Raw genomic sequence first — 23,809 nt, forward strand, 5'->3', positions numbered from 1 at the left:
GCTCTACCAACAATGGCAGGCGTAGGCAACGTCCCTCATACCTGCCCTAGGTGCACAGCAGTCCTCCAAGTTGTCTGCGCAGTACTCCCTTCAATGGTCACAGAGAACTCTGAACTAGAAACAAGTGGAATAGTGAGGTATTACATTTAAATAGTAAGAACAAAAAGGGCATGGAATCCACTATCTGCACTTTCATAAATGTTTTGTTATAGTTTTCCAGTCAAGAGTCCCCTCCAGGCTCCTCTCCAGAAACAGCCTTTATATATACTGACAATTCTCAAATCAGGGTGTCTTCAGCCTGGAGCATTCAAAGCCGAGGTACATCGAGGTGCACGATTATTGCACCTGGCTGTCATCAGCCAAACTGAACCAGTGAGTTGGGAAAGGGAAAAGGCTAGGCCTCACCTTGGGTTCTCCTTCACCTTGCACAATCCTTCTCTTTCCCTTGTCATCCACCATATGAGAGTGCTCAAAGAAGGCTAATCAGTAGCCCCTGGTTAAGCCAAAGGCTTAACTGAAGTTTGAAAAGGGCCTTGGCTTCTCTTCACTCACTTCAGAGTCTATGTGTCCTCCATCCAGCTTCAGGAATGTCAGCAAACACCTTCATTATCAGGGAAAACAACCTCCCTGACATCTTGTGCAAAAGGCAGGCCAGGGGGATCCAAACTGGATCACCACCAGTCTCCATTACTATTACTCTGCTACACGCAAACAGGCACACACACCATATAGGCTACACAAACATGCACACCATATTCTTGGAATATTAGGGCTAGAAACCAGGTAAGTACACTGAAGTGAACTTCATACGAATGGGCCAGCAGGCCTCCACTCCAGTGATACAGATAAGTAGGTCTGGCCACAGATGAATTCACAGAATTCTGCGACCAGAAGTCTACAGTTTCTCAATGTGGAGGTGCTTGGTGCACCCTTCCAGTCAACAGCAAAGATTCAGGACCTCACGCATGTCAAGGGGCTGGCCTAGGCCTCTGGGCACATACTAGATTTTTATGACACTATAGGCAAAAAAAAAACACTGGATCGCAACAATATTTAACATGGAAAGTCTGACAAGGAGTCAAAGGGTTGTAGTTTAATCTTATTTTCCCAAATACGGCATGATCCATTTTCAGATATGAAATAACTAGAGGAAACTATTACTTCAACAGTTAATGTCAAGAACCTTAGGAAGTTTCAATAATGAAAAATTGGAAGGATGTACTTTAAATAGAAACGGCTGAAAGATTTGCATGTGGTGATTCAGCAAGATGTAACTTTTACTCTCTACTGGGTCCTCCATGCAAAACAGAAAACCAAACATTTTACTGAATCACAAAACCACAAAAAAGTAAAAACATGAAAGCCCAATTGCCAGAAATCACAAAGTAAAAAAAAAGATAGGCTGACACAATCTGTGACATGCTAAAATGGATGAATTTTGTTTTTTTAAAAGGGAAAGTACATCTGTGTAAGAATCACGTCAGTGAAAACGAGTCCATAAAATTTGAAGATCACAGTAGGGTTTGGGGATCAAAAGCAATATGCCTTTCGATGTATTATTAATTATAGTGGCGTTAACTTTACATGTGTTGCTTGCTCTAAATGCATACATTGGGACAAAAACATTAGCATATGAATAGTAATGTGAACACCTCCAAAAACTGCTAAACTTGAACAAATAATTTACTCAGTAAAAGACCATTAACTGTATTCTGGGACCCAAAATTAAGTCCCTCTTATATAATATAGTTTTAAAGCAGAACTCATCCAGTTCAAAATATACATTCAAAATAGGGTCAAGACATCACACATGTATATTCTTCATGTTAGCAGTGATTGGACAAAAGGGGTGTACGAGTTTCATTTATACATAGTGGCAAGCACTGGCAGTAGTATTGGAGGAAAGACAAGGGTTTTATGCACAAAAGAACTCCAGACGACGTTATCACACCAACAACTGCATTCCACAGAACTGTCACTCTCAGTGAACTGCACTTCGCCAAGTCCAAATAGCTTGAAGAATTTCACATACAGTTTCCAAGTGCCACTCACAAAACAAACACTAACCAACCCACACAAATAACAGCAAACCACTACAAGATAAACCAGCATGCTGCATTTGATAACCATAAGTTTTGTTTTGAGCTGATCACTGAACGTTTATTCCTCAGACTACTCTTCTCTTTTCGCATACTACAACTTTTAACTTCTCCAATACTTACTCCAACCAATTCCCTCAAATCCTTCCCTTTTACCTTTCTTCTCAGCCACCAACATTGGTATAGCATAGACCCATCCATCCTTTTACAGCCTTTGTTTACACAGCCTTTGCTATACGTCTTGTGGATTTAAAAATGTGTTTTCATCGCAACTTTTACATATTGTGCGGACCTCATGACATCCACCCTAACCTTTGTTCATATTTGTTTCTCCTCCACTGTAGTTTATACTTCGGCCAGGACTAACTTTATACTGGCCTGGGGAGCTTACCTCTAAGTCTGCACTTGGTGATGCAGTTCTTTTCTCTAAATTCTTCCACACCTACCACCTACTTGCACAGTTTTCTTGCATATCTGAATCAACCTTTCAAAAAGTCATTTTCTCTCAGAGCAATAAAGTTCTTTTTGCCTATGCCCCATCAAATAGTTCTTCAAGAAACCCTTAATTTCCTGGCACACCAATTGAATACCACTGTTCTTCAAAATACAGAAAGGGAGCACTTCTGTACCAAAGATCAAGGTTAAATTTCCTAAAACCTCTTGGGTACACCTCCATTGCCACTTTATATCTCAGCCACCAATTTGTAGTGAGGTTGTTCACCCCTTGAAGGGTCTAATAATACCAAGGCTCACATTCTAACATACAGTTTTGTACATTTCTTTATCACTATGGAATACATTCGCAGCGTCAATGTTATCATTATTAGCAGGCTGAAGGCACTCCTAAAACACTCTTTACACACCCCTTCTACAACCCAGAAAACAGTACATTCTGATTCTTTGCGTAGTTCCTGCAATTTACAAATGACATGAACAAGACATCAATCAAATGTGCCCCAACCCTTTATGCAGTCTCATCCTATATGATCTCATCAACAACTCACCTTCCTTTGGAAATTTGTGTTCAAATAAAGTACAAACACTCCCAACCCCATCTTAAAAGTCTATCCATCTTTCATCCAATCACACTTTTTAATCTTCCACATACAGTTTTCTGCATGCAAATGATTTATGCTGCATATTCTCATGATAATCGTGCCCTTCTCACACTGATCAAAGATCAGTACTACAAAATCATAATTTATTATTAAGAAATCAGAGGTATGTATGACAGTTTTTCTCTTTTTGTCCTCTATGTCAGGTGTGGTACAGAAGAGTTCTGTCCCGCCTAAATGGAACTCTATTTTCTAGAACACTTCGTTTAACAAAAATTAAACCATTTCTGGACTTCGCCTAATAAGAACTGTGTTTAACAGTATTAGGGTAGCCTCATCATTAGTGATGTATTTAATCTCAGCAATCATACTCTTTGGCTCTCAGCCTTTGTATGATGAGACTTTAACAAAAGCAGACCTGTAAGAATAGGTTCAATAAGTGGGGGGTGGGGGGGATGGTCCACCTGATGAAATAGGTCTTCTCAGCGGTTAAAAGAGTGGGTTGCTCCATTGCAGTTATGTCATCTTGAATGCAAATGATTTGGTTGTTGGAGGCCAAGATGCCTGATGGAGATGTCAGGCCAAGTCTTTAAGTTGTGTTAGTTTGTGTGTTATGATTTAGAAACAGGGTGTGGGGGCGTGTTGGGAGACCAAGGGTCTAGTGTTTAGGTGACAGTACCCCTGCTAAAGGAAATACACACAATATGCAATGGAATTGAAACCCTGGTGCATCTCAATGAATGTGAATGAGGCTGGATGAGCCTTTGATGCCACAGTATTACTGAAATAACTTCTCAAAAAGCTGGTAAGGAGACAGGGGACCGGTTACTTTTTTTCCTTCTACATTTACAAGACATGGGAAGTGTATATGTAGAGACTGCTCAGAGTTTCCCTTTTAAGGTGCTGAGACAGCACATGTATACTCCAAATAAGAAGGAGAGGTGGATTGCATGGTAAGATATTTTTTAACAATCAATCATTCCAGCAAAAACGTTGTGACAAAGCCACTGCCACTGTAGATTGCTAAGCGAGAACTGGCATTGAACACTTTAATATGTTTAATCCCTGAATGATACAGCTTGGGGTAGGTTCCCTGGTAAAGCAAAGCCCAAGTGCACTAAGTATTTGATTGAATTATCCAGCAGTTTCAACTCCTCAATTTTGGAGACAAGTGAATGGACAACATAAAAGTAATTCTGTTTATTCTGATGTGCATGACTCATAGATGGACAATGATCACCTGGTGTCTAAAAGAAGGGATGTAGGAATATTGTTTTGAGGTAAGTGATTGTGTGGCAGCATGGATGGATCATTCCCTGCTGTTTTAGTCTCACTTCAGTGAATTGGAATAACCGATAGTGAGCCTTTGCAGTCTGAACCCACTTGCATTACAGGACTTAGCTTTCATAGAAACAATGAGGGAAAATGTGCATGTTTTTTCTGACTAACTTGGACTCCACATGCTCCTTCCTTTTACCTTGGGAAGCCTTTGAACTGCATGCAAGGGGTATCACAAAAGTGTTTATTACATGGTCCACAGAGTGAAGATTAAAGACCTTGCAAAAGAAGACTTAAATTATAGAGCAGTTAGAACCAAGAAGCTTAAGTCCCAAACAGAGAGCATTAAAATGGCCACACTCAGAGGGGAAGAGTCTCGTACAAGTGGCAACCTTGGAAGGGTACAATGTGACTACTACATGCACCCCTCCCTTGCGCATTGAGGGTCGCATGTTGCTACGCAAAGCAATGTTAAGTGACTGTCAATTATTCATGACACTGTTAATGATGAAAAATGAGGATGGGGAAATAAGTGGATAGAAATGGGATATTCAGCCCTATTACCAACATTTATACCAATGTTAGAACGAGGACAATGGTCTTAGGACGAAATAGATTTATAAAGAGAGTAAACTGCACATGGTGACTGTGGAGTCTGTCTGGGAATTGAGTGGTTTGATCACAGAACAGAAAGTAAACCTGGTAACAGAATGAATGCACGCTGGTAAAGACAGCATCATGGAAATGTGTGTGTTGAGTGAAAGTTAATAGGAAGAAAACTAACATGAGATAGGCAATGTGAGAAAACAAATGGCAGAAATATCCCAAACCGTGCAATAGCCTACTACTGAACATGAGAATGGAGTTACTATTTTAGAATGATGCACAACGTATGCATGGAAACTGGAGAATTGTGCATACTTCTATAAACTCTTGAGTTGGGTATACTGATGGTCCATTGCTATGTAAAGACTATGCTATATAGCTATTGTTGAACTTTAAGATAAGAAATATTGTGGGCAGTAGTAACGTCAAAATACACTTCATTAAAAAATAAATAAGACAAACTGTTTTTACCTTTAATTGATGTACTCCTGTCATACCCTATTCAGAGGGGGGACACTGAGCAGACAGGGGTTACTGGATCACAACTGTGAGGGATTGAGGCCTTCCTACCACTGCTGTCCCAGGGTCTGCCCAACTATGGTTCTGCAACTGGGCCAAGTACAACTCTTTCTGCATTTGACTCCCAGTTGTATCGAGGGCAAGCAGCCACAGGGTTCTCTAGGAAGTTAGTGTTGGGGTTACACAGGCTAAAGAATCATTACCACTCTCCCCTCAGTAGTACAATTAGACCAATGTCTGTCTAGCCCAGTGCTTCTCATTGTAGAAAAAGACTATTGCTTAATTACACAGAAAACAGAGAATTTCAGCACACAACCAGTAATGCATGAATACCCAGTTCACTGGTGCAAGATTTTGTGCTCTATTGACTTCCGCAGACTAGCCCTCCTTCTGCCCTTTCTGAGTCCCTCAGACTCTGGGATCCCCACCTCAGGTTCAGCATTTGAGGGAGATCTGTATGTTCAGTTGGTACTTAGTTTCTCAGCCCTAGGCTTGTTAATGCTCTCAACAAGTTTGTAATAGCAGTGCAAAACATGTTCAGCCCTCCTGCAGCAGCAGGTTTTCATGAGCAACCGGACCCTCAAATTGGCAGTTCTCAAGAGACACACAACAGTCTTCTCAAGCCCCCGCTCGAAAGCCGGCCCTGCAGTGCATTGTTCAGAGGATCATGGCAGGAGCGATGGGGTCTGAGGGGACCCCCTTTCAGGCTGCAAATCACACCTCACTCTGGCGCTTCGGCAAGTACTTTATTTGCAACACAGTTCATTCCAATCCTTCGATGAATACTTGCCACTTCTTCTTGAATGCAACACCCAGACACTGGCAGATAACGACTGTTCAATGCTGAGGATGCCAGTCGCACACTTTAGCACAGAGTGCCTCGATCCGACAACATCAATTTGTCAGGAGGAACCCCCAGGCCACCTTTTGGAGCACTTAATCTTCCATACAGACTCTGATGAGACAACACACTTGGCAGTGTTGCGGTAACACACTCCACTTGTGGGGCACAAAGGCCACCAGCAGGAGCTTCCCTGACTTCAGTCGGGCACACCTTTACAGGTGCCTGCCAGCTATGAGTGGGATAAATAACGACGGTCGCACTGCCCGATCCAGCAGTTCTGAGTCCTTTGGTGAACTTGTTTAGAGAGCATCTCTGTCTGACAGACCCTATGCCAGGGTTAATTACAGCGGTCCCTTCCACAATCTGCTCCTCCTGCAAGGTTGGTGCTTTCTTCCCTCGCTCACAGGGAGGATATATTGGTAGCCAGGATAGTCCATCAATTCCTACTTCAGATCAACCTCCAGTAGATGTTCCCTTGTCCATGGGGAGTTGGCTATCAGAGCAACAGCAACCCTTGGCTGCATAGCAGTCCCCAAGTAGTCTGTGGAGTAGCCTCTCTCCGGAAGAAGAGCCAACAATGAACAACAATGGGTGTTGAAGTCCGTCCCATCTTTATATCAGTCTCTCAAGAAGAGGATTTGTATTTCAGGCTGCTTCCTTGGAACCAGTTTGGGTCCGTTCCCCTTTCATGTGTACTGGCCAGGTGACCTACCAGACTTTATCTGCAAGGAAGCTCTGTCCAGCAGAACAGTCTCCAGATGGAGATGTCCACCACAAAAGTACAAGGAGGTAGGAGCAGGCGGCACTCAGATATTTACAATCCCTCCTGAATGTGATGAAGAAGAGAGACTAGAATCTGTGCTCCGTTTAAAGGCTCCATTCCCTTACAGCAGGTATTGCAGGCCTCACCCTGTACATCCTGTGATCTACCTAATGGCAGCTGCAGTTAGAGTCATTTACAGGCCAATTTATCAGGAAGGGCACTGACTCCTCTAAGGAAAGCCTTTTTCATCTTTCCTTATCATAATGTCTGGTACTCAGCACTCGGATCTAGGAGATGCAAGCAATACATATTCTGTCTGGAGTAAGAATCTCTACTCCATCTTGTACTGTGGTCCATGATGTGGACATCCAGAATCGAACCCGCAGGCCTGTATCAGTCTTGCATGGCACACTATCATGTCTGGCACTCATGCACATTTACAACGCACAGAATGTTGCATTCAAGATTCCGGGTTGATTGTGAACACGCATTCATGTCTCACAAGTAAACATACTAATATTCACCAACCATGGTACGCTGCCACCGTTGCAATTCATGCATGAAACCTGCAACGAGGAAAGTAGTCTTTTGGCACTATAAGGCTGAGTCCCTCCTCGTTCAGGACTATGTCCAGAACCTATCATTGTCAAAACACTTGGCCTAGGTCAATACACGCCCAAGGGATTAGTGTGTGGTAACACTACAAATAACAAACAAAAAAATACAGGATCTCAGGTTTGCAGATCTGGCACAGAGAGCAACTGTACACCATGCAAGGGACATACCCTACTAACACCGAAATGTAATAATGCAGGAGAGTACTAGCAGTTACTTGCACATTCCTACAAAATAGACTGGCTGCTGCACATCAGGCCATCTCTTAAAAGTACTAATTGTAATAGATATATTTTAGCAAAAGTATCACATATATCTACAGCTGACTTTCCTGAATTTATCTTCTAAATAGTGGCAATAAGGCTCATATGCTGCAATGAATAAAATGCAACACAATTAAACAGATAGGAAAATATACTAATAAAGTGCAGTAGAATATACCACAGGCAGTTGGTGCAGCGATGCCACACTGTAATCTTCAATGCCATGAGCAGGAGCTGTGTGAACCAATCCTGTTCCTTTGGCCATGGTCACATGGTTAGCTGGCAGAAGGGGAGATTGTCTCTCAGGTATTGTGGGATGAGCACAGACACCATTTTCTAAATCTGTACCTGCAAATTGAATATAGACCTGCTTTCAGAAAACAATTAACAATCAGCATTGCAACATTAGTATGGAAAAGCATGTTCTTTATTAAGTTTCCTAAATATTTTTATAATGTTTAAGAAGAACATACAGAAACAATTGCCAGAGAAAGAAATGAAAGTGAGACATGCATGTGGGCTACATCCTATTCAATAATGAAACCTTTCAGTTTTTATTTCATTTTCATTTTCCACAACTTTATACGTACTAAGTCAACCAAATGCTGCATAACTACCCAACACAAGACATCTGAAATCACACATACCTCTATCCAGTGTTCAGATAAACACGTCCAAATTATAATGTGACTAGATCTCCAAAAGAGGCTCAGAAAGCTCTGTTAGATCTGCTAAACATGTAAAGAAACATTGAACGTTGAAAATGGCATCCCCAACCACACTGTACCTTAGGGTTGACCTTTGACCACAGAATAATATTCATGAAAATTAAGTCAATTGCCATCAACACTTGTAGGCTACTAAAGGTTATTTGAGCAAAGCCATCTTTTTGCAAGAAATGTTTTCCAGTAATATTTTATGCAAAGAAGATTTTATCTCGAAACATCAAACTATGAATTTTGGAATATGAAGATGCTGATAAAACAATCATTTTAATAAATAAGTTTGATTATTTCCAGGAAGCACTCCAAGGGATCGTCCAAGTGGAAAAGTAATATTAGACTATCCAACAAAACAGACTGAGTTAGTAATCTGTCCACACTAAGAACTTTGTATCCCTATAAGTAAGATTTATTTCTATTGTTTTGCAATTAATGCATTTCACAGTGCTGAGGACTGAGAATCTGACCTCAAGCTGCACATCTAGTCATCCCCATTGTTTTGGGCTGTACATCATCAAACAAATTCATCACATAAGATCTGCTTATACCACATCCTTGACCAGGTCTTTCTCTCTCTCTCTCCCCTTTAAAAGAGGGCCTTTATACCCTTGGGTCAGGACTTAAAAGTCTCGAAGCTAAAACACCTTTCAATTTATAAAGAACATCTCAAAACATAATCTAACCCGTGCATCCTGATGGACTTGCCATGTAGGTCATTATCCCTATTAGAGCTCTTGTTTTGATATTTTTTTAGGTGGCATTGCATCCAAAGGGTCTGACAATCTCTGCAATATTTTCTACCCATTCCATTAGGTCTTCCATGATGTGTTCATCTTTTCATATGCCTTTCCTCTGCCACTGTCTAGTCCAGCACATACTTCAGCCAACGGTCATGTTATGTGGCCTTTGACCCAGTACAATGAATTGCAGTTTGCTCCATGGCCAACATCATGCCAAGAGATGCAAATGTTCACTTTATTCATTCTCTCCAGCAACATCCCCAGTAGGCATAGCTTCAGAGTTCTCAGGTAGTGATCCTGTCCCTCAGGGCAATCTCACTGCTACTCCAGACCAGATTTTCTATATCTGAAGTCATTCCTAAATTACAAGCAGGAATATAGCAATGGAAGCTGCACTTTTGGTACAAGCTGGGGACCTCCCTCGAAATATCCTATTTAGTTTTTGTGGGGTCAGACAAGTTCTTCTGAGACTGTGAAAGTGTATCACTGTAAATCTAGCATTTTTCCATATCTCTTAATCATCTACACAGACCTCCATTTCCCTTGGTGGTGGGGATCTTTCTCTAGCCACCTTCGCCTTAGGCTGCATTTCTGTCTCCTGAAATGCCAGTTTTCTTTTAGACTTGATTGGAGGGAGAGTTTGTATTTTTCCAGTCTCTTTCTGGATATACAACCTCCTTTGTGTATGGTCCGGTTCGTCAATACTTAATTCCTGCTCAAACCTATGTCTTTCCTTCATTTGGCTGGAAAGTCCTTGCTCTTCTGTGTAAGAGCTTCTTTTCAGCTCCGAAGCCGCTTTTTTCGGTACCGAGGATTCAGAGATTATCTTTTTCGGTTCCGATTATATTTTTCTCACTTTGGGTGAGTCGAACTCTCGGTGTCGAGAGCGTTCAGTGCCGGAATCTCGACCGGAGTCGGAAGTCTTTGGCAAATCCCTGGCCTTTTTCGGTGCCGATGTTTGGTCACCTTCTTTTCGATGGGTTAAGCCATGGCCTGTTGGCGGTGGCGTCCCCTTGGCCTTAAAGATCTTTGTGTGAGTTTTGGACGGGGCAGGTTTACTCACTGTTCGCTGCACCGCCAAGGTTCGGTCACTTTCGGATTAGTTCGAGTCCGATCCCTGGATGGAAATGCTTTCCTCCTCTGCGACGTCGAGTTGCTCTCTCGGTGTCGAAGCCATTTGCAGTCTTCTTGCTCGTCGATCTCGTAGGGTCTTTTTAGATTGAAACGCTCGACAAGCCTCGCAAATATCCTCCCTGTGTTCCGGTGATAAACACAGATTACAGACCAGGTGCTGGTCTGTATAGGGATACTTCGAATGAGACTTCGGACAGAAGCGGAAGGGGGTCCAGTCCATTAGTCTTCGACGATGGATGTGGTCGGGCCGACCAGGCCCCGGTGAAGAACGGAAGCCCTGAAGGGCCGCCGGAGCGCTCTTGCTGTTGGTGCCGATACAATAACACTAACCCGGTACCGAACGAGAACAATACTGTCGAATTTTCAAGAATTTAGCTAACTTTCCCGATTCGAAATACGGAGCGAAGAGGAACACGTCCGAACCCGATGGCGGAAAGAAAACAATCTAAGATGGAGTCGACGCCCATGCGCAATGGAGCCGAAAGGGAGGAGTCCCTCGGTCTTGCGACTCAAAACGACTTCTTCGAATAAAAACAACTTGTAACACTCCGAGCCCAACACTAGATGGCAGGATAATGCACAGCATGTGAATCTGCAGCGTCTCATGTATATTTATATTATATACATACATACATATATATGGAAAATGTCACTTACCCAGTGTACATCTGTTCATGGCATGTAGTGCTGCAGATTCACATGCTATGCATATCTCTTCCGACATCTAGTGTTGGGCTCGGAGTGTTACAAGTTGTTTTTCTTCAAAGAAGTCTTTTCGGAGTCACAGGATTGAATGACTCCTTCTCTCGGTTACAGTGCGCGTGGGCATCAACTCCATAGTTAGACTGTTTTCCCGCAAAGGGTGAAGGAAGGAGTGATAGAGTATAAGAATATAAAGAGATGTCCATGCAAATGTAAATGTATATACATATGTACAAATATTACACTTGAAAGACTACAGGCGTCCGGGGAGGAGGGAGGGTGCATGTGAATCTGCAGCACTACATGCCATGAACAGATGTACACTGGGTAAGTGACATTTTCAGTTCGATGGCATGTGTAGCTGCAAATACACATGCTATGCATAGACTACAAACCAGTTAGTCCTCCCAAAAAATAGCGGTGGCTAGCCTGTAGGAGTTGAAGTTGTTTGAAACAGTGTTTTTAATACAGCTTGGCCTACAATAGCCTGTTGCTGAGAAAAAACATCAACACAATAGTGTATTGTAGAAGTATGAGGAGTTGACCATGTGGCAGCTTTACATATATTCAGTCATTGGTATGTTCCCTAAAAATGCAATTGATGCTCCTTTCTTTCTTGTGGAATGTGCTCTAGGAGTGATTTAAAGTTTTCTCTTTGCTTTGATGTAGCATGTTTTGATGCATCTAACGATCCATCTTGCTAAGCCTTGTTTAGATATAGAATTACCTTTATGTGGATGTTGAAAGGCAACGAAAAGTTGTTTTGTCTTTCTAAAATCTTTAGGTCTGTCGATGTAGTACATAAGAGCTCTTTTGAGATCTAAGGTATGAAGAGCTCTTTCTGCCACAGAGTCTGGCTGTGGAAAGAAGACTGGCAATTCCACTGTTTGATTTATGTGAAAAGGAGATACTACTTTTGGTTGACATTTTGGATTTGTCCTAAGTACAACTTTATGTTTGTGTACTTGGAAGAAAGGGTCTTCAAGAGTGAACGCTTGTATTTCACTAACCCTTCGTACAGAAGTAATAGCTACAAGGAAGGCAACTTTCCATGTTAAAAATTGAATGTGACAAGAGTGCAATTTGACAAGATTTGACAGGAGTGAAAAGGTGGGCCCATGAGTCTGGTAAGTACGATATATAAATTCCATGAAGGAACAGGTGGTGTTCTGGGTGGAATAATGCGTTTTAATCCTACCATGAAGGCTTTAATAACAGGAACTCTGAACAGAGAAGGGTGTTGAATAGTTTGCAAATAAGCAGATATTGCAGTAAAGTGGTTTTTGATGGATGAGAAAGCTAAATTTGATTTCTGCAAATTAAGTAAATAGCATAGAATATCTTGTATAGATGCTGTAAGTGGTTCAGTGTTTTTAGACTGACGGTAATAGACACATTTTTTCCACTTGTTTGCGTAACATTGTCTATTAGTAGGTTTACGTGCTTGTTTAATTACTTCCATACATTCTGATGGAAGCTTTAGGTAACCAAACTCTAAGACGTCAGGAGCCAAATCGCTAGATTGAGAGCATTGGGGTTTGGGTGCCTTATTTGACCTTTGTTCTCTGTTAACAAGTCTGGTCTGTTTGGGAGTTTGGAATGAGGTACTACAGACAGACCTAGGAGTGTTGTGTACCAATGCTGACGTGCCCACGTCGGGCCATGAGTATTATGGTGAGTGAAGTTTGAAGTAGTTTGCCAACCAGAAAGGGAAGGTGTGGGAGAGGGGGAAAAGCGTAAGCAAATATGCCTGAACAATTGATCCATAGAGCATTGCTCTTCAATAGGGGATGTGGGTGTCTGGATGCGAAGTTTTGGCATTTTGCTATTTCGCTTGTTGCAAATAGGTCTATTTCTGGTGTCCCCCACTTTTGAAAGTACTTTTGAAGTACTTGGGGGGTGAATCTCCCATTCTTGAGTTTGTTGGTGATTCCTGCTTAGGAGATCTGCCAGCTGATTGTCTATCCCTGGAATGTAGTGTGCTAACAGATTAATGTGATTGTGAATTGCCCATTTCCATATTCTTTGAGCTAGTAGGGACAGTTGAGATGAATGCGTCCCGCCCTGTTTGTTGAGGTAATACATGGTTGTCAAGTTGTCTGTTTTTATTAGAATAGTATTCTGTTTGAGAAGCAGTTGAAACGCTTTTAGAGCAAGAAATACAGCTAATAATTCTTGGTGGTTTATGTGAAAATGTTTCTGCTTGGCATCCCATTCCCCTTTAATAGTATGATTGTTGAGATGAGCTCCCCAACCTATCATTGATGCGTCTGTTATGATTATGGTCTGAGGCACAGGGTCTTGAAATGACAGCCGCTTCATTAGATTGCTGAGATTCCACCATTCAAGGGACATTTGTGTTTGCCGGTCCATCAACACTAGATCTTGAAGTTGACCGTGTGCTTGAGACCATTGTTGTGAGAGGCACTTTTGTAAGGGTCTGCATTCTTGTTGTTTATAGTGCATACAACAACCATGGTTCTCATAACCCCAGGTTGCCACACCAAAGTCACAAAAAAGGAAACTATGAACCCCACACCTTTAGTGATATGGGCAACTGTAACCCCTAAGCAGTGAACGTCAATCATGTCCAACCACCAAATGTTAATTGAAAACAAAGTGAGTTAACTGAAAACAAAATCAGATGGATCTATCTTCCAGTAGCATCAGAACAATAGATTTGCAACTGGGACGGTTGAGCAGACCTCACTTGTGTAAAGAAGTGTTGACTGTAATTGAAGGAGACCTTCAGTTTCATCCGCTAACACAGAAAGCGTCAATCTGTAGTTGGATCAACTCTTTTTTTTATGTGCTGCAGTTGTTCTCATCTATAGTGTGCATCCTGACTATAAGCAGGAAAAACATGAATCTTCTACTGTGATGAAGTTGCATTCCTCAGACTTGTTAGCTGCTCATAGTATTTATTACCTTGTGCTCCATCAGGCTGCCTAACTTCCCAATCACAGATACTCTGGCATTTGCTGATCCATTTGATCCTCTGGTTGGAGGTCTATAGACTTTAAGAACTAGAAAGCCCGGAGGGCAACTAGCCAGCAAAATCTCACTGCCATCGAGACACTGGATCGTAATTGTCAGGGTGGCCTCCACTTCAAAACTGCAGTGAACATCCAACATACAAGTGCTAGCAGCTTTCTAGGTATCCTCTACAAATTCCATACAGATCAATGCGTGGGCTACACTGTTGTTGTATTCACTTGCTCAACTCTTTTAGTTTCTAACTTGCATACACTGCAGATTCCACTTGCATAAACTTTGTCATCAATCACAGAAAGTGCTACTCAGTTTTGTAGGCCTGTTATCCATGGATTCCAAAATGACGTCTACTGAAGTCACCTACATTTCAACATTGCAGTTGTGATTTGCAGCTCTCACATGGCAGGTAATATAAGGGACTCCTCATCCATTGAGTATGTCCACTGCCACCTTCAGGCGCCCTCTAAACACCATCCAGAAACTAGCCGAGCAAGGAAAGTCGCTGTTCTTGCCATTTTCCCTTTTTCAGTTTTCCTTTTTAGTCCATCAGGGGCATCTTGGATCCAGGATCAAAAAGCTATAAACATCTCCTATGAAGGGGAGGTTGTGGAATTCAGGCAGTCATTTCAGGGCACCTTGAGGCTCACACATCCCAGTGCATCAATACTTGTCCTGCACTGCCTGCCGTGCCAGTGCCACAGCCACAGGCAATGTTTGACAATTCCATTCATTCTTGCTGGCAGTTTCCCTATCAGGTCCAGTATATGTGACTTCTTCTGACATCTCTCACTCCAGGAATTTAACTCGCACCTGGCCCACATTTGGGGCCCTTCAATCAGTGAACCACAGCTTGGGCCATAACCTGTTTAATTGCTGAGTGCACATTGGTACCACATCACTTCACCCCCATGTAGGTGTTACTGTGCCACACATACGCCATAGGATCCTTGAATCAGCAGAGGAGCCCACAGCACTCAGGCTATACAATGATCCTATAACAGACATATAGGGCACTTGAAGACCGGGCTGAACCAGACCTGCATCTGCTTTAGATGTTTATGCTATTTTGATGTGTGTTTCTTTTTGTTTATTTGTACAGCTATATTCTTTGCTGCTTATTCACTGAATAGACAGTTAAAAATAAAAATCTTACCTTTGAATGTTGAGATAACTTCAAACTGTGTTCCCAGGGTAACCGCAGTAAGTTCCACTCGATCTGCAGCCAGAATGTAGTGTTCACCTGTGTTCAAACATTTCACAATGGAGTATCTATAAGGAAATTTATTTTAAGATAACAAAGATTATTTTCTCTGAAATACACCTTAATATTTAATACTTCTACTGTTGCACGATTATAGATATTCATTTGTAAATGTAGCAAACAATTTGAATTAAGATTACAACAAAAAGATTGCAATGACCACTGCCCACCAAAATCTGAGGTCGCTGCAAATGGCACTTCCTTAAAGTGAAACTCAAAATGTAAAGGAGAAGACAAAGATACTAGCTTAATGCTGAGCTGGCTGCCAGATTAGGAGAGGTGACCAGATCACATTCTATCAGTGATTAATGGGTATTAACAAGAGCAACAGTGTGAAGGTACGAGCCAAGAATACCAATCAACGAAATGTGTCCTAATCATGTGCATGATTATGCTCCCTGTCTGAATTAACTGCATGAATTTATAAGGGGTTAGGGTTTCTATAAAGGATTGGGACTCTAATCCAAAAAGGTGCCATCCTTCATAAAGAGATCTTTTTATGTTTTTCCAGAGTGCAACTTCTTAACTTAACAAGATGTGAAACAACCCGGGTATCAGAAGACTTGCCTTAAATTTCAATTAGTCACAAAACAATGGGTCTTAATTCATTCTCCTTACTTAGCACATGATTTGAAACAAAAGAAGGATCTATTAGGACCATTCCTGTCTTAAAAGTAGTACCAACATTTTATGTAACTATTTTAAAGAGTAATGAGGTCTGGGGCCAATATGTATTTGAAGTACTGTGTGTTGTGAGTACTAAAGGAGGGTAAAGCATGGACATTGATATGATCTTCGGATGCCGCAACCTGACTGATAACATGCACCCAAGCACAAACACTTGAACTCATGATCATACTTCATGCAGTGCACATTTCATTTTGCCTCTGCCTACAATGAGGCTAAAAGTTCAAAGAGACTACCCTGTAATACATGTAGGATATATTTGACTTCATAGGCTAGAAAGCTTGCACCTGTTAATACAATAAAAGAGGTTATGTGAGCACTCTGTAGATGCTTCAATGACGTTTTGTGTGGATGAGAGCCAAGCATCCATTTTAGGAATTCTAACACCTCACAAACTCCAGCAAGTAATTCAAACAGGTGCCACAATCGTGCAGCAGGCAAGGCAGTAATCCTAATTCTGAAATTAACACCACTTTACACATTGATCTATGGTTAATTAGATGTACACCTTTGACTTCCTTTTTCTCATGACTTGGGTTGCCCTTTGCAGTACTGTGATGCCTGGCCCTAGCAACTGCATAAATATTTTTTCTTTTTTTGATCAGAACAATTCTTCATTGAATTCTTAAATTATCTGCAAATAACAAGAAGCATGATATACAAGAAAAACAATGGGATCGCAGGGAAGTAAGGGTGTTACACGTAGAGTCATAAAATGGTGAAAAGTCAAAACATTTGGAAAGAAATAGATAAACAGAGTGTGAACTAATATTCAGAAACAGTACTACAGCAGACCATGTATACAATAACAAGATCCTAAACTCATGAGACCTGGAAATTAAAATAAAAATAAACATTTTGTAATGTATTGTAAAATGGTGTAGAGAGCTCCCCCCAGTGGGGATAGATGAATCAGCGCGTGCAATAACAATAGCAGTTCAGGTGAGTGAAGGAATCTACCCAGACAGTATTTGTTGAAAGGTTTCACCGAAAAGCAAGAGATCTTGTCATAAAATACCTGTGAAGAATGAAAAGGATCTTAAAATAAATACTGTCTAGAAATGGGAGCCACAGCAAGACTTAGTAAGTGAGAAGAAGGTCTGGGCCTAGGTAGTTTTGTGACCATACAAGTTACTTGATTTTGGAACAACTGCAACTTAGTGATGCCAAAAAAAAAAAAAAAAAAGGACTGTTGCAGTAGTGTAATCAGGAACCAGTCATAGGGGCTATCGCCAAAAACCTATCTTGCAAGGTCAGAAATTGGAGCATTGGGCAAAGTCTTCTCATATGGAAGATACAAGAAAATGCTACTGCAGTCACATGGTTTGACTAAAAGATTCTTAGATGGAAGGGGGTAGGAGCCAAACTCCTTTGGCCATAGAGCTCATTGTGAAAGAGACTGATGGAAACCAGTTACTTTCTTGTCAGCATTGAGTTTTAGCCAATAAGCATCACTGAAGATTTTATTCATTTTCATAAATGTGCACAGTTGTTTGCATATGCATGACTCGAGGAATTTAGCAACTGCTGGAAGCAGAGCAATTGGTTAGGTGTTTCAGATTCATGTTTCTAAAGCAAAGTGATTAGCATACTTGCTATATGCATATTTTGGACAATCTTGTTCAAGGATTACTTTATGATTTCAAGCACAGAATCGGGCTAAATGTTCTTTAAACATAGGTAATAATGTAGCTGATAATGGATCTCAGGAGGAACATGAACTACACTGAGAGAGCATTGAAAGGAGACGAGTCTTCTCCAATCTCTAAGTCAAACCAGAGGATTGAAGGCAAGGTGTCTGGATGATCAAAGAGGTAGAATATAGAACATCTATTTATATAGAGTTCCTTCTGTTTGTTTTATTTGATTTTTTCTTCAAATATTTACACACATTGGTAATTAGAACTGTTTTTCTTTCATTTTGCATTAGTGCACTGGTGGTTGTTATAAAAAAAAGTCTAAGGAAGAGCGCTCCTGGTGTACATTTTCTGGCAGCTATTGGAATCGAATGACTAATTACACTGAACAGAACAAAGGGTTTTGATTTGTCACCTTATAAATGAGGTATGCTTTATAATTGTGGTATAGATGACATTTATGGGGTTTTAACTAGTTTTCTGTCTCTCCTTAGGTGTGGGACTTGGTGTGTAATATCTATGTTTGCATAGGCAGTTAAACTTCATTTCCAAATTATGATTTTCTAACTGCAACTTTGATTTAAAATGAGTGGTTTGAGTATATTTAATCAATGCCATTGAATGAAAAAGGAAAACCTTAAACATTTGGTTAAGATAAAAATGCCTAGGGTTATTATGAGTTTAGGTGTCTCGCTTTCTCATTTGTGTAACTTGGTGCACTACTTTTATAATATGCATGGTGGTCTCTGACCTTTTTGACTTCATTAATGTCAAATTTTGATTCAAAATTAGTGGGTCGAGTATATTTAATTTATATGTTATTCTTAGCTGGATTTCAAAGTACCAGTCACAAGCATACATCAATGTGGTAATTAACACATTAAAGCACAGTTTTTTCAGCAGGATGACGTTGTTCTATAATTCCCCCATATACATATGACTTTAATGTTTGCATTGCTGCAGGAGAAGGGAATGAATTTCCTACCTCAGCAGAAATGTTTTAGAAATTGCTCAACTCTCCTTGTTGGAGGACAATAATTCAGCATGTACGTTTTCGAAACAAGAATACAAAAACAGCAGATACAGATGGACGGGCCTTTCTTCCGAAAGAGGGATGCTGGACATAAAGCTGTTGGTGTTAGCTCTGCTTCACTCCACCAAAAGAGAAAACCCATCAATGAAGGATTTATATAGCACTTCTTATCACCCGGAAGGCAATCTAGGTGCTTGCACGTCCCCATGGGCGTATTCGAACAGCCACGTCTTGAGGGCCTTTCAGAATTCCGGTAGTGAGGTGATGGTCCAGAGTTGCATGGGGAGGCTATTTCAGATCTTTGCTGTGATGTAGGAGAAAGAGTGCCATCCACTTCGGTGGATGCGGGGAGTGTGGGCTAGCAATAGGGAAGGGAGCGTAGTCTTCTGGAAGGTTGGGGGAAGTTGAGTCCTTGGTTTATGTAGGCAGGTCCCCGATTGTGTACAATTTTGTGTGCATGGGTCAGCAGCTTGAATTGGCATCTCTTATGCATTGGGAGCCAATGAAGTTGCCTTAGGTGAGGCGTGATGTGGGTTTGTCGTGGGAGGTCATTAAGTCTGGCTGCGGAGTTCTGTATAGCTTGAAGTTTTTGTAGGAGGTGTGCAACAATCCCTATTTCAGGAGTGTTGCCATATTCCAGTTGGCTGGTGATGGGGGCCCATGTCAAGGTGCATCTCATGTGCAGGGGTAGCCATTTGAAGATTTTCTGTAGCATGCGCAGCATGTGGCAGCAGGCAGAGGAGATGGCGTTGATCTGCAATTTGATGGTCAGCTTGCTGTCAAGGATGATTTCAAGGTTTCTGCCATGGTCGGTGAGGGTGGGTGAGGGTCTAGGTCCAGTGGCCACCAGGAGTTATTCCAGGGGGTTGGTGTTGTTGCGCAAGATAAGTACTTGCATTTTGTACGTGGTGAGCTTCAGACAATTATTCTTCATCCTGTGGGTTATGCTTTTCATCTGTGAAAGTTGGTCCTGGTGGTGGTTGAGTCATCAGAGAGGGAGAGCATGAGTTGGGTGTTGTCCTCGGAGGATATGATGTTCAGTCCATGTACTCTGATGATGTTGGCCAGTGGGGTCATGCAAGTGTTGAAAAGAGTAGGGCTGAGACCTGGGGGACACCGCAGATGATGTCTCTGGTTTTGGAGGTGAAGGGTGGTAGGTTGGCCCTCAATGGCCTTCCGGTGAGGAAAGAGGCGATCCATCTGCGTGTGTCCCCTAGGATGCTGATGTGGTGGAGTCTTTTGATCAGCGTGTGCTCGGACACGGTGTTGAAAGCTGCGAAGAGGGTGAGGAGGATCAGGGCAGTGATCAAGGTGGTCTTGGAGCAGTGATTGCTGTGGAATCTGATCTGGGAGGCATCGAGTAGCTGGTTCTTCTATTTCTTGATTTCAGACTTCAAGAAACGTAGCGGTGGCGGTTGAGGTGTTGAGCAGGGCAGTGAGTTCCTGGCTGATCCTGTGGCTTCCGAGGTTGAAGTTGTGGTGGGTATGGGTCTGTGGGAGCTCCTAAGAGAATTTCATGATGGGGGTGGTGTCCTGGGTGGGGACCTGGTTCCAAGTGGTCATTCAGGTGGTCTGTGTTGGTTGCCGTGAGGGCATGTCGGTTGAGGAAGTCCGTGGGTGTGGGTTGGAGTTTGATGTTTCTGTATACGGTTGCAATCTTGTCATGGAAGAAGTTGGCGAAGTTTGTGCAGAGCTCTTGTATGTGGGGTGGTGAGCAATGTCTTTGGTGGCTGCAGGGTTGGAGAGCTCTTTGATGATGTAGAAGAGTTCTTTGCTGTGGTTGGCACTGGGCTCAATGCATGCGGATAAGGCATTCTTCTTCGTTACCCTCAGTAAGCAGTGATAGAGGTTGAACGAGATCTTGAAGACCATACTGTCCGAGGTGTCTTTACTGGTGCACCATCTCCTCTCCATTTATTTCCTGTCACATTTCGTTGCTGTAGGTTCTTGGGTGTACCAGCTGGCCTGCTAGGAGGATCTTTTGTGTCTGCTGTTCTTTTTTCCTTTTTATAAGATCTTTTCACTGAGAACACGGCAAGTGCATTGAAAACACAGGACATACATACCATTAGTGAAAGGTCAAATATCAATGGCGCACACGGACGTCGCTCAACCCTTTCACCCATTCTCATCCATTGATCCAGCAGACTGAATTCGTCAGAGCTAAATGCAGTGGTTGAGTATGAAGTGAGGGAAGTACAAAGATTCCCCCTGAGGTGTTCCACCATCCCCATATTTTCACCCATTTTGTGGGCAGCCCCTCCTTTCACAAGTCATCTTCTCTGCCATTGTGCACCAATCCATATTATTTTTCCAATGTGTCTGTTGTTTTTGATGGGGGTGATGCAGTCAGCTCCGTTGGTGATGCAGGTTTAAGTTCTTGACTCCCTGGTCAAGGTTGGTGGCTTCAGCTGAACTGGAGGAGTTGAGGTCATCCGTCCAACAGGTCTCTGACATTTTGTTCCAGTTTCGGTGGGGGTTACTGGCCATCTTGGGGTGGCGGTGTAGGGGCTGGAGATGCTGAAGTGCATGATGGAGAGGTTGGTACATGTGAGTTCTGCGACATGGCTGAACTTGATGTGGTTGCTGGAGGTGAATATGGGGTCGAGAGTGTTTCCTCAGTGTCAGTGGGATCACAGACGAGTTGGGTGAGCCCGAGGATTTTCATGCAGTCGAGGAGGTTGGCAGAGTTGTGGTAGCTGAGATGGAAGTTGAGTTTGCCAAACAAGATGCTGTTACTAGAGTCCAGGGTGAGGGGCGCAATAAAGTCGGCAATGGTGTTGCAGAAGCTGGTGCGCGGTCCCAGGGGTCAGTATTAGAGGGTGCCTCTAATGGTTGACTTGCCGTTCGTGTGGAGTTTGAAGTTAGGGTGCTCCAGGGGGTGGTGGTATTGTGGTGCACTGGATGGTGTCTTTGTGGATGATAGCTATTCCTCCTCCATGCTTGTTGATGCAGTCCTGGTGGGGGATTTATTTTTTATCCGTGAGGTGCAGCTGTGGTGATGTTGGGCATGGATGACTGGTTGGACCAGGTCTGGGTGAGGAAGACTATGTCAGGTGCAAGGGTGACAGTGAGGCCCCACAACTCTTCGAGCGCATGTTGAGGAGTAACCAGTGTAGCCGGGGGTCCGCTGCTTGGGTGGCCTGACGAGAGGTTGGCGTGGAGTTCTATGGCGTGGTGTGCTTCTGCAGGAGAACGGGCCTACCATAGAGTGTGGTGAGGCAGCAGTGCTCATTGAGGCGTGTGGTGTTCAAGCCATGGAGAACAACGGTGATGTAGCTGCAGGGGGCGGGAATCAAGGCCCTAGCCCTCTGCAAGGTCCAGGCATAGACAGGCAGTGACGGGCTTACCTCTGGCACTGTGGCCTCCATTAAAAAAGTCCTAGAGAGGGGTGGGGGCACTGGATGGCAGTGAGCATGGCTTGATGGGGGGCAGGAAACATGCAGAGCGGCAGCAAAACAAGCAGGAGAGGAGCAGGAAAACAGTCACAAAAGGCAAAGAAACTGAAAAAGAAAAGGCACAACAGGAAAATAAAGAGCAAATGCACAGGAAGCAAAAGAAAGAAGTAGCACCATGGGTTAACTGGAGGTGAAGGCGCAAAAGGAGTTGTGGGGGGGAACAGAAGTGGACACAGCAATAGCAGCGCAATCAGGAGATCGCAGAGGAGGGGAGCACAAGATGAGAGAAGGTACCAGGGTCAGGGAGAAGGTACAGCTCGCAAGGGCAGGAAGAGCAAGGCAGAGGCAGGGCAGGCAGCACAAGGGAGAGATGGGTCTGGGATCTGGTGGGAGGGGCTTGGTGGGAGGCGAGAAACAGGCAGAGCAGCAGCAACACGAACGGGAGAGGAGTAGCAACAACAGTAACAAAACACCAAAAAAGGTGAAAAAGAAAAGGCACAACAGGAAAATAAAGAGCAACGGCACAGGAAGCAGAAGAAAGAAGATGCACAAATGGGTAGCTGGATGAGAAGGCACAAAAGGAGATTTGTAAGTGGTAGCTTTTGGGTGACCCTTCCAAATAGTGGTTTGTTAAGGGATACATCACTGTTTTGCAACCGCAACCCTGTCGCAAAAAACTGAAAAGTTACCAGGGTGCAATTCTTGTCAGTGACAAGGTTAAGGGGGGAGAGCATGGCTAAAAAGGCAAGTGTGAAACAGTGACTTAGTTTCGGAACAAGGATAGCCTGATTAGATTTGCAGTTTAGTCAGAGCTTGTTCACAACAGGCAGTGAACTGGCAGAAGGCATAATATATATTACCCAGCCTAGAAACGGTAAACAAGCATAACACCCCTTAAATATAAATCCAAAGCGAACTTAGCCACCAATCACAATAAAAACATTAAAAGGGTAGTATAACACTTGCATGAAATCAAAAGTATGTACACCGATTATCTTTGCATTGCAGGGAAGTATCTGCCATTTAGGTGAACTAAAGGAAACAGAGGGCATTCCTTTTTACACAGAATCACATACAGTTAGGCAGAATGTAGTCATTCACAGGGAATCAGACTCAAATTTCCAACTGATGTCCATTCAGATTATCAAATATTGCCTGAGAACAAATCACTGAAATGAGCTGACTTATTATCCCACCTTATTACCTCATACTGTATGCTGTCCAGTGGCTGGGTGGTGAATGACACTCGAACAAACCAATAGCTGAAGATGGCTAGCTCTAAGATTCTCTGTATGCATTTGTACGTATGATATTATTGCAGACAGCAAAAGGTGTCAGGGCAAACATAATAAAAATGCAAATTGCGGGACGGAGTGAAGAGTGAGGGTGCACTGGGGCAAAGAGGAACAGGCATTTGCAATGCAACAGGCCCTGTGTTTCCTTGAGTTAGAGCTATTTG

The 23,809-nt window shown here is 42.7% G+C and overlaps 1 protein-coding gene across 1 annotated transcript in view; it reads right to left on the reverse strand.

Annotated features, from left to right (window-relative positions):
- Positions 1-23,809, reverse strand: part of IARS2 (isoleucyl-tRNA synthetase 2, mitochondrial) — a 381,953-nt gene that overhangs the window by 262,905 nt on the left and 95,239 nt on the right. Inside the window, exons 8-9 of the mRNA XM_069233870.1 lie at positions 15,488-15,603; positions 8,221-8,390 (exon numbers count right to left, since the gene is read on the reverse strand). Coding sequence (XP_069089971.1) covers positions 8,221-8,390; positions 15,488-15,603 — 286 coding nt within the window. The remainder of the gene's footprint in view (positions 1-8,220; positions 8,391-15,487; positions 15,604-23,809) is intronic.

Source organism: Pleurodeles waltl, chromosome 5 (genome assembly GCF_031143425.1).
Source record: "Pleurodeles waltl isolate 20211129_DDA chromosome 5, aPleWal1.hap1.20221129, whole genome shotgun sequence".
Taxonomy (NCBI): Eukaryota; Metazoa; Chordata; class Amphibia; order Caudata; family Salamandridae; genus Pleurodeles; species Pleurodeles waltl.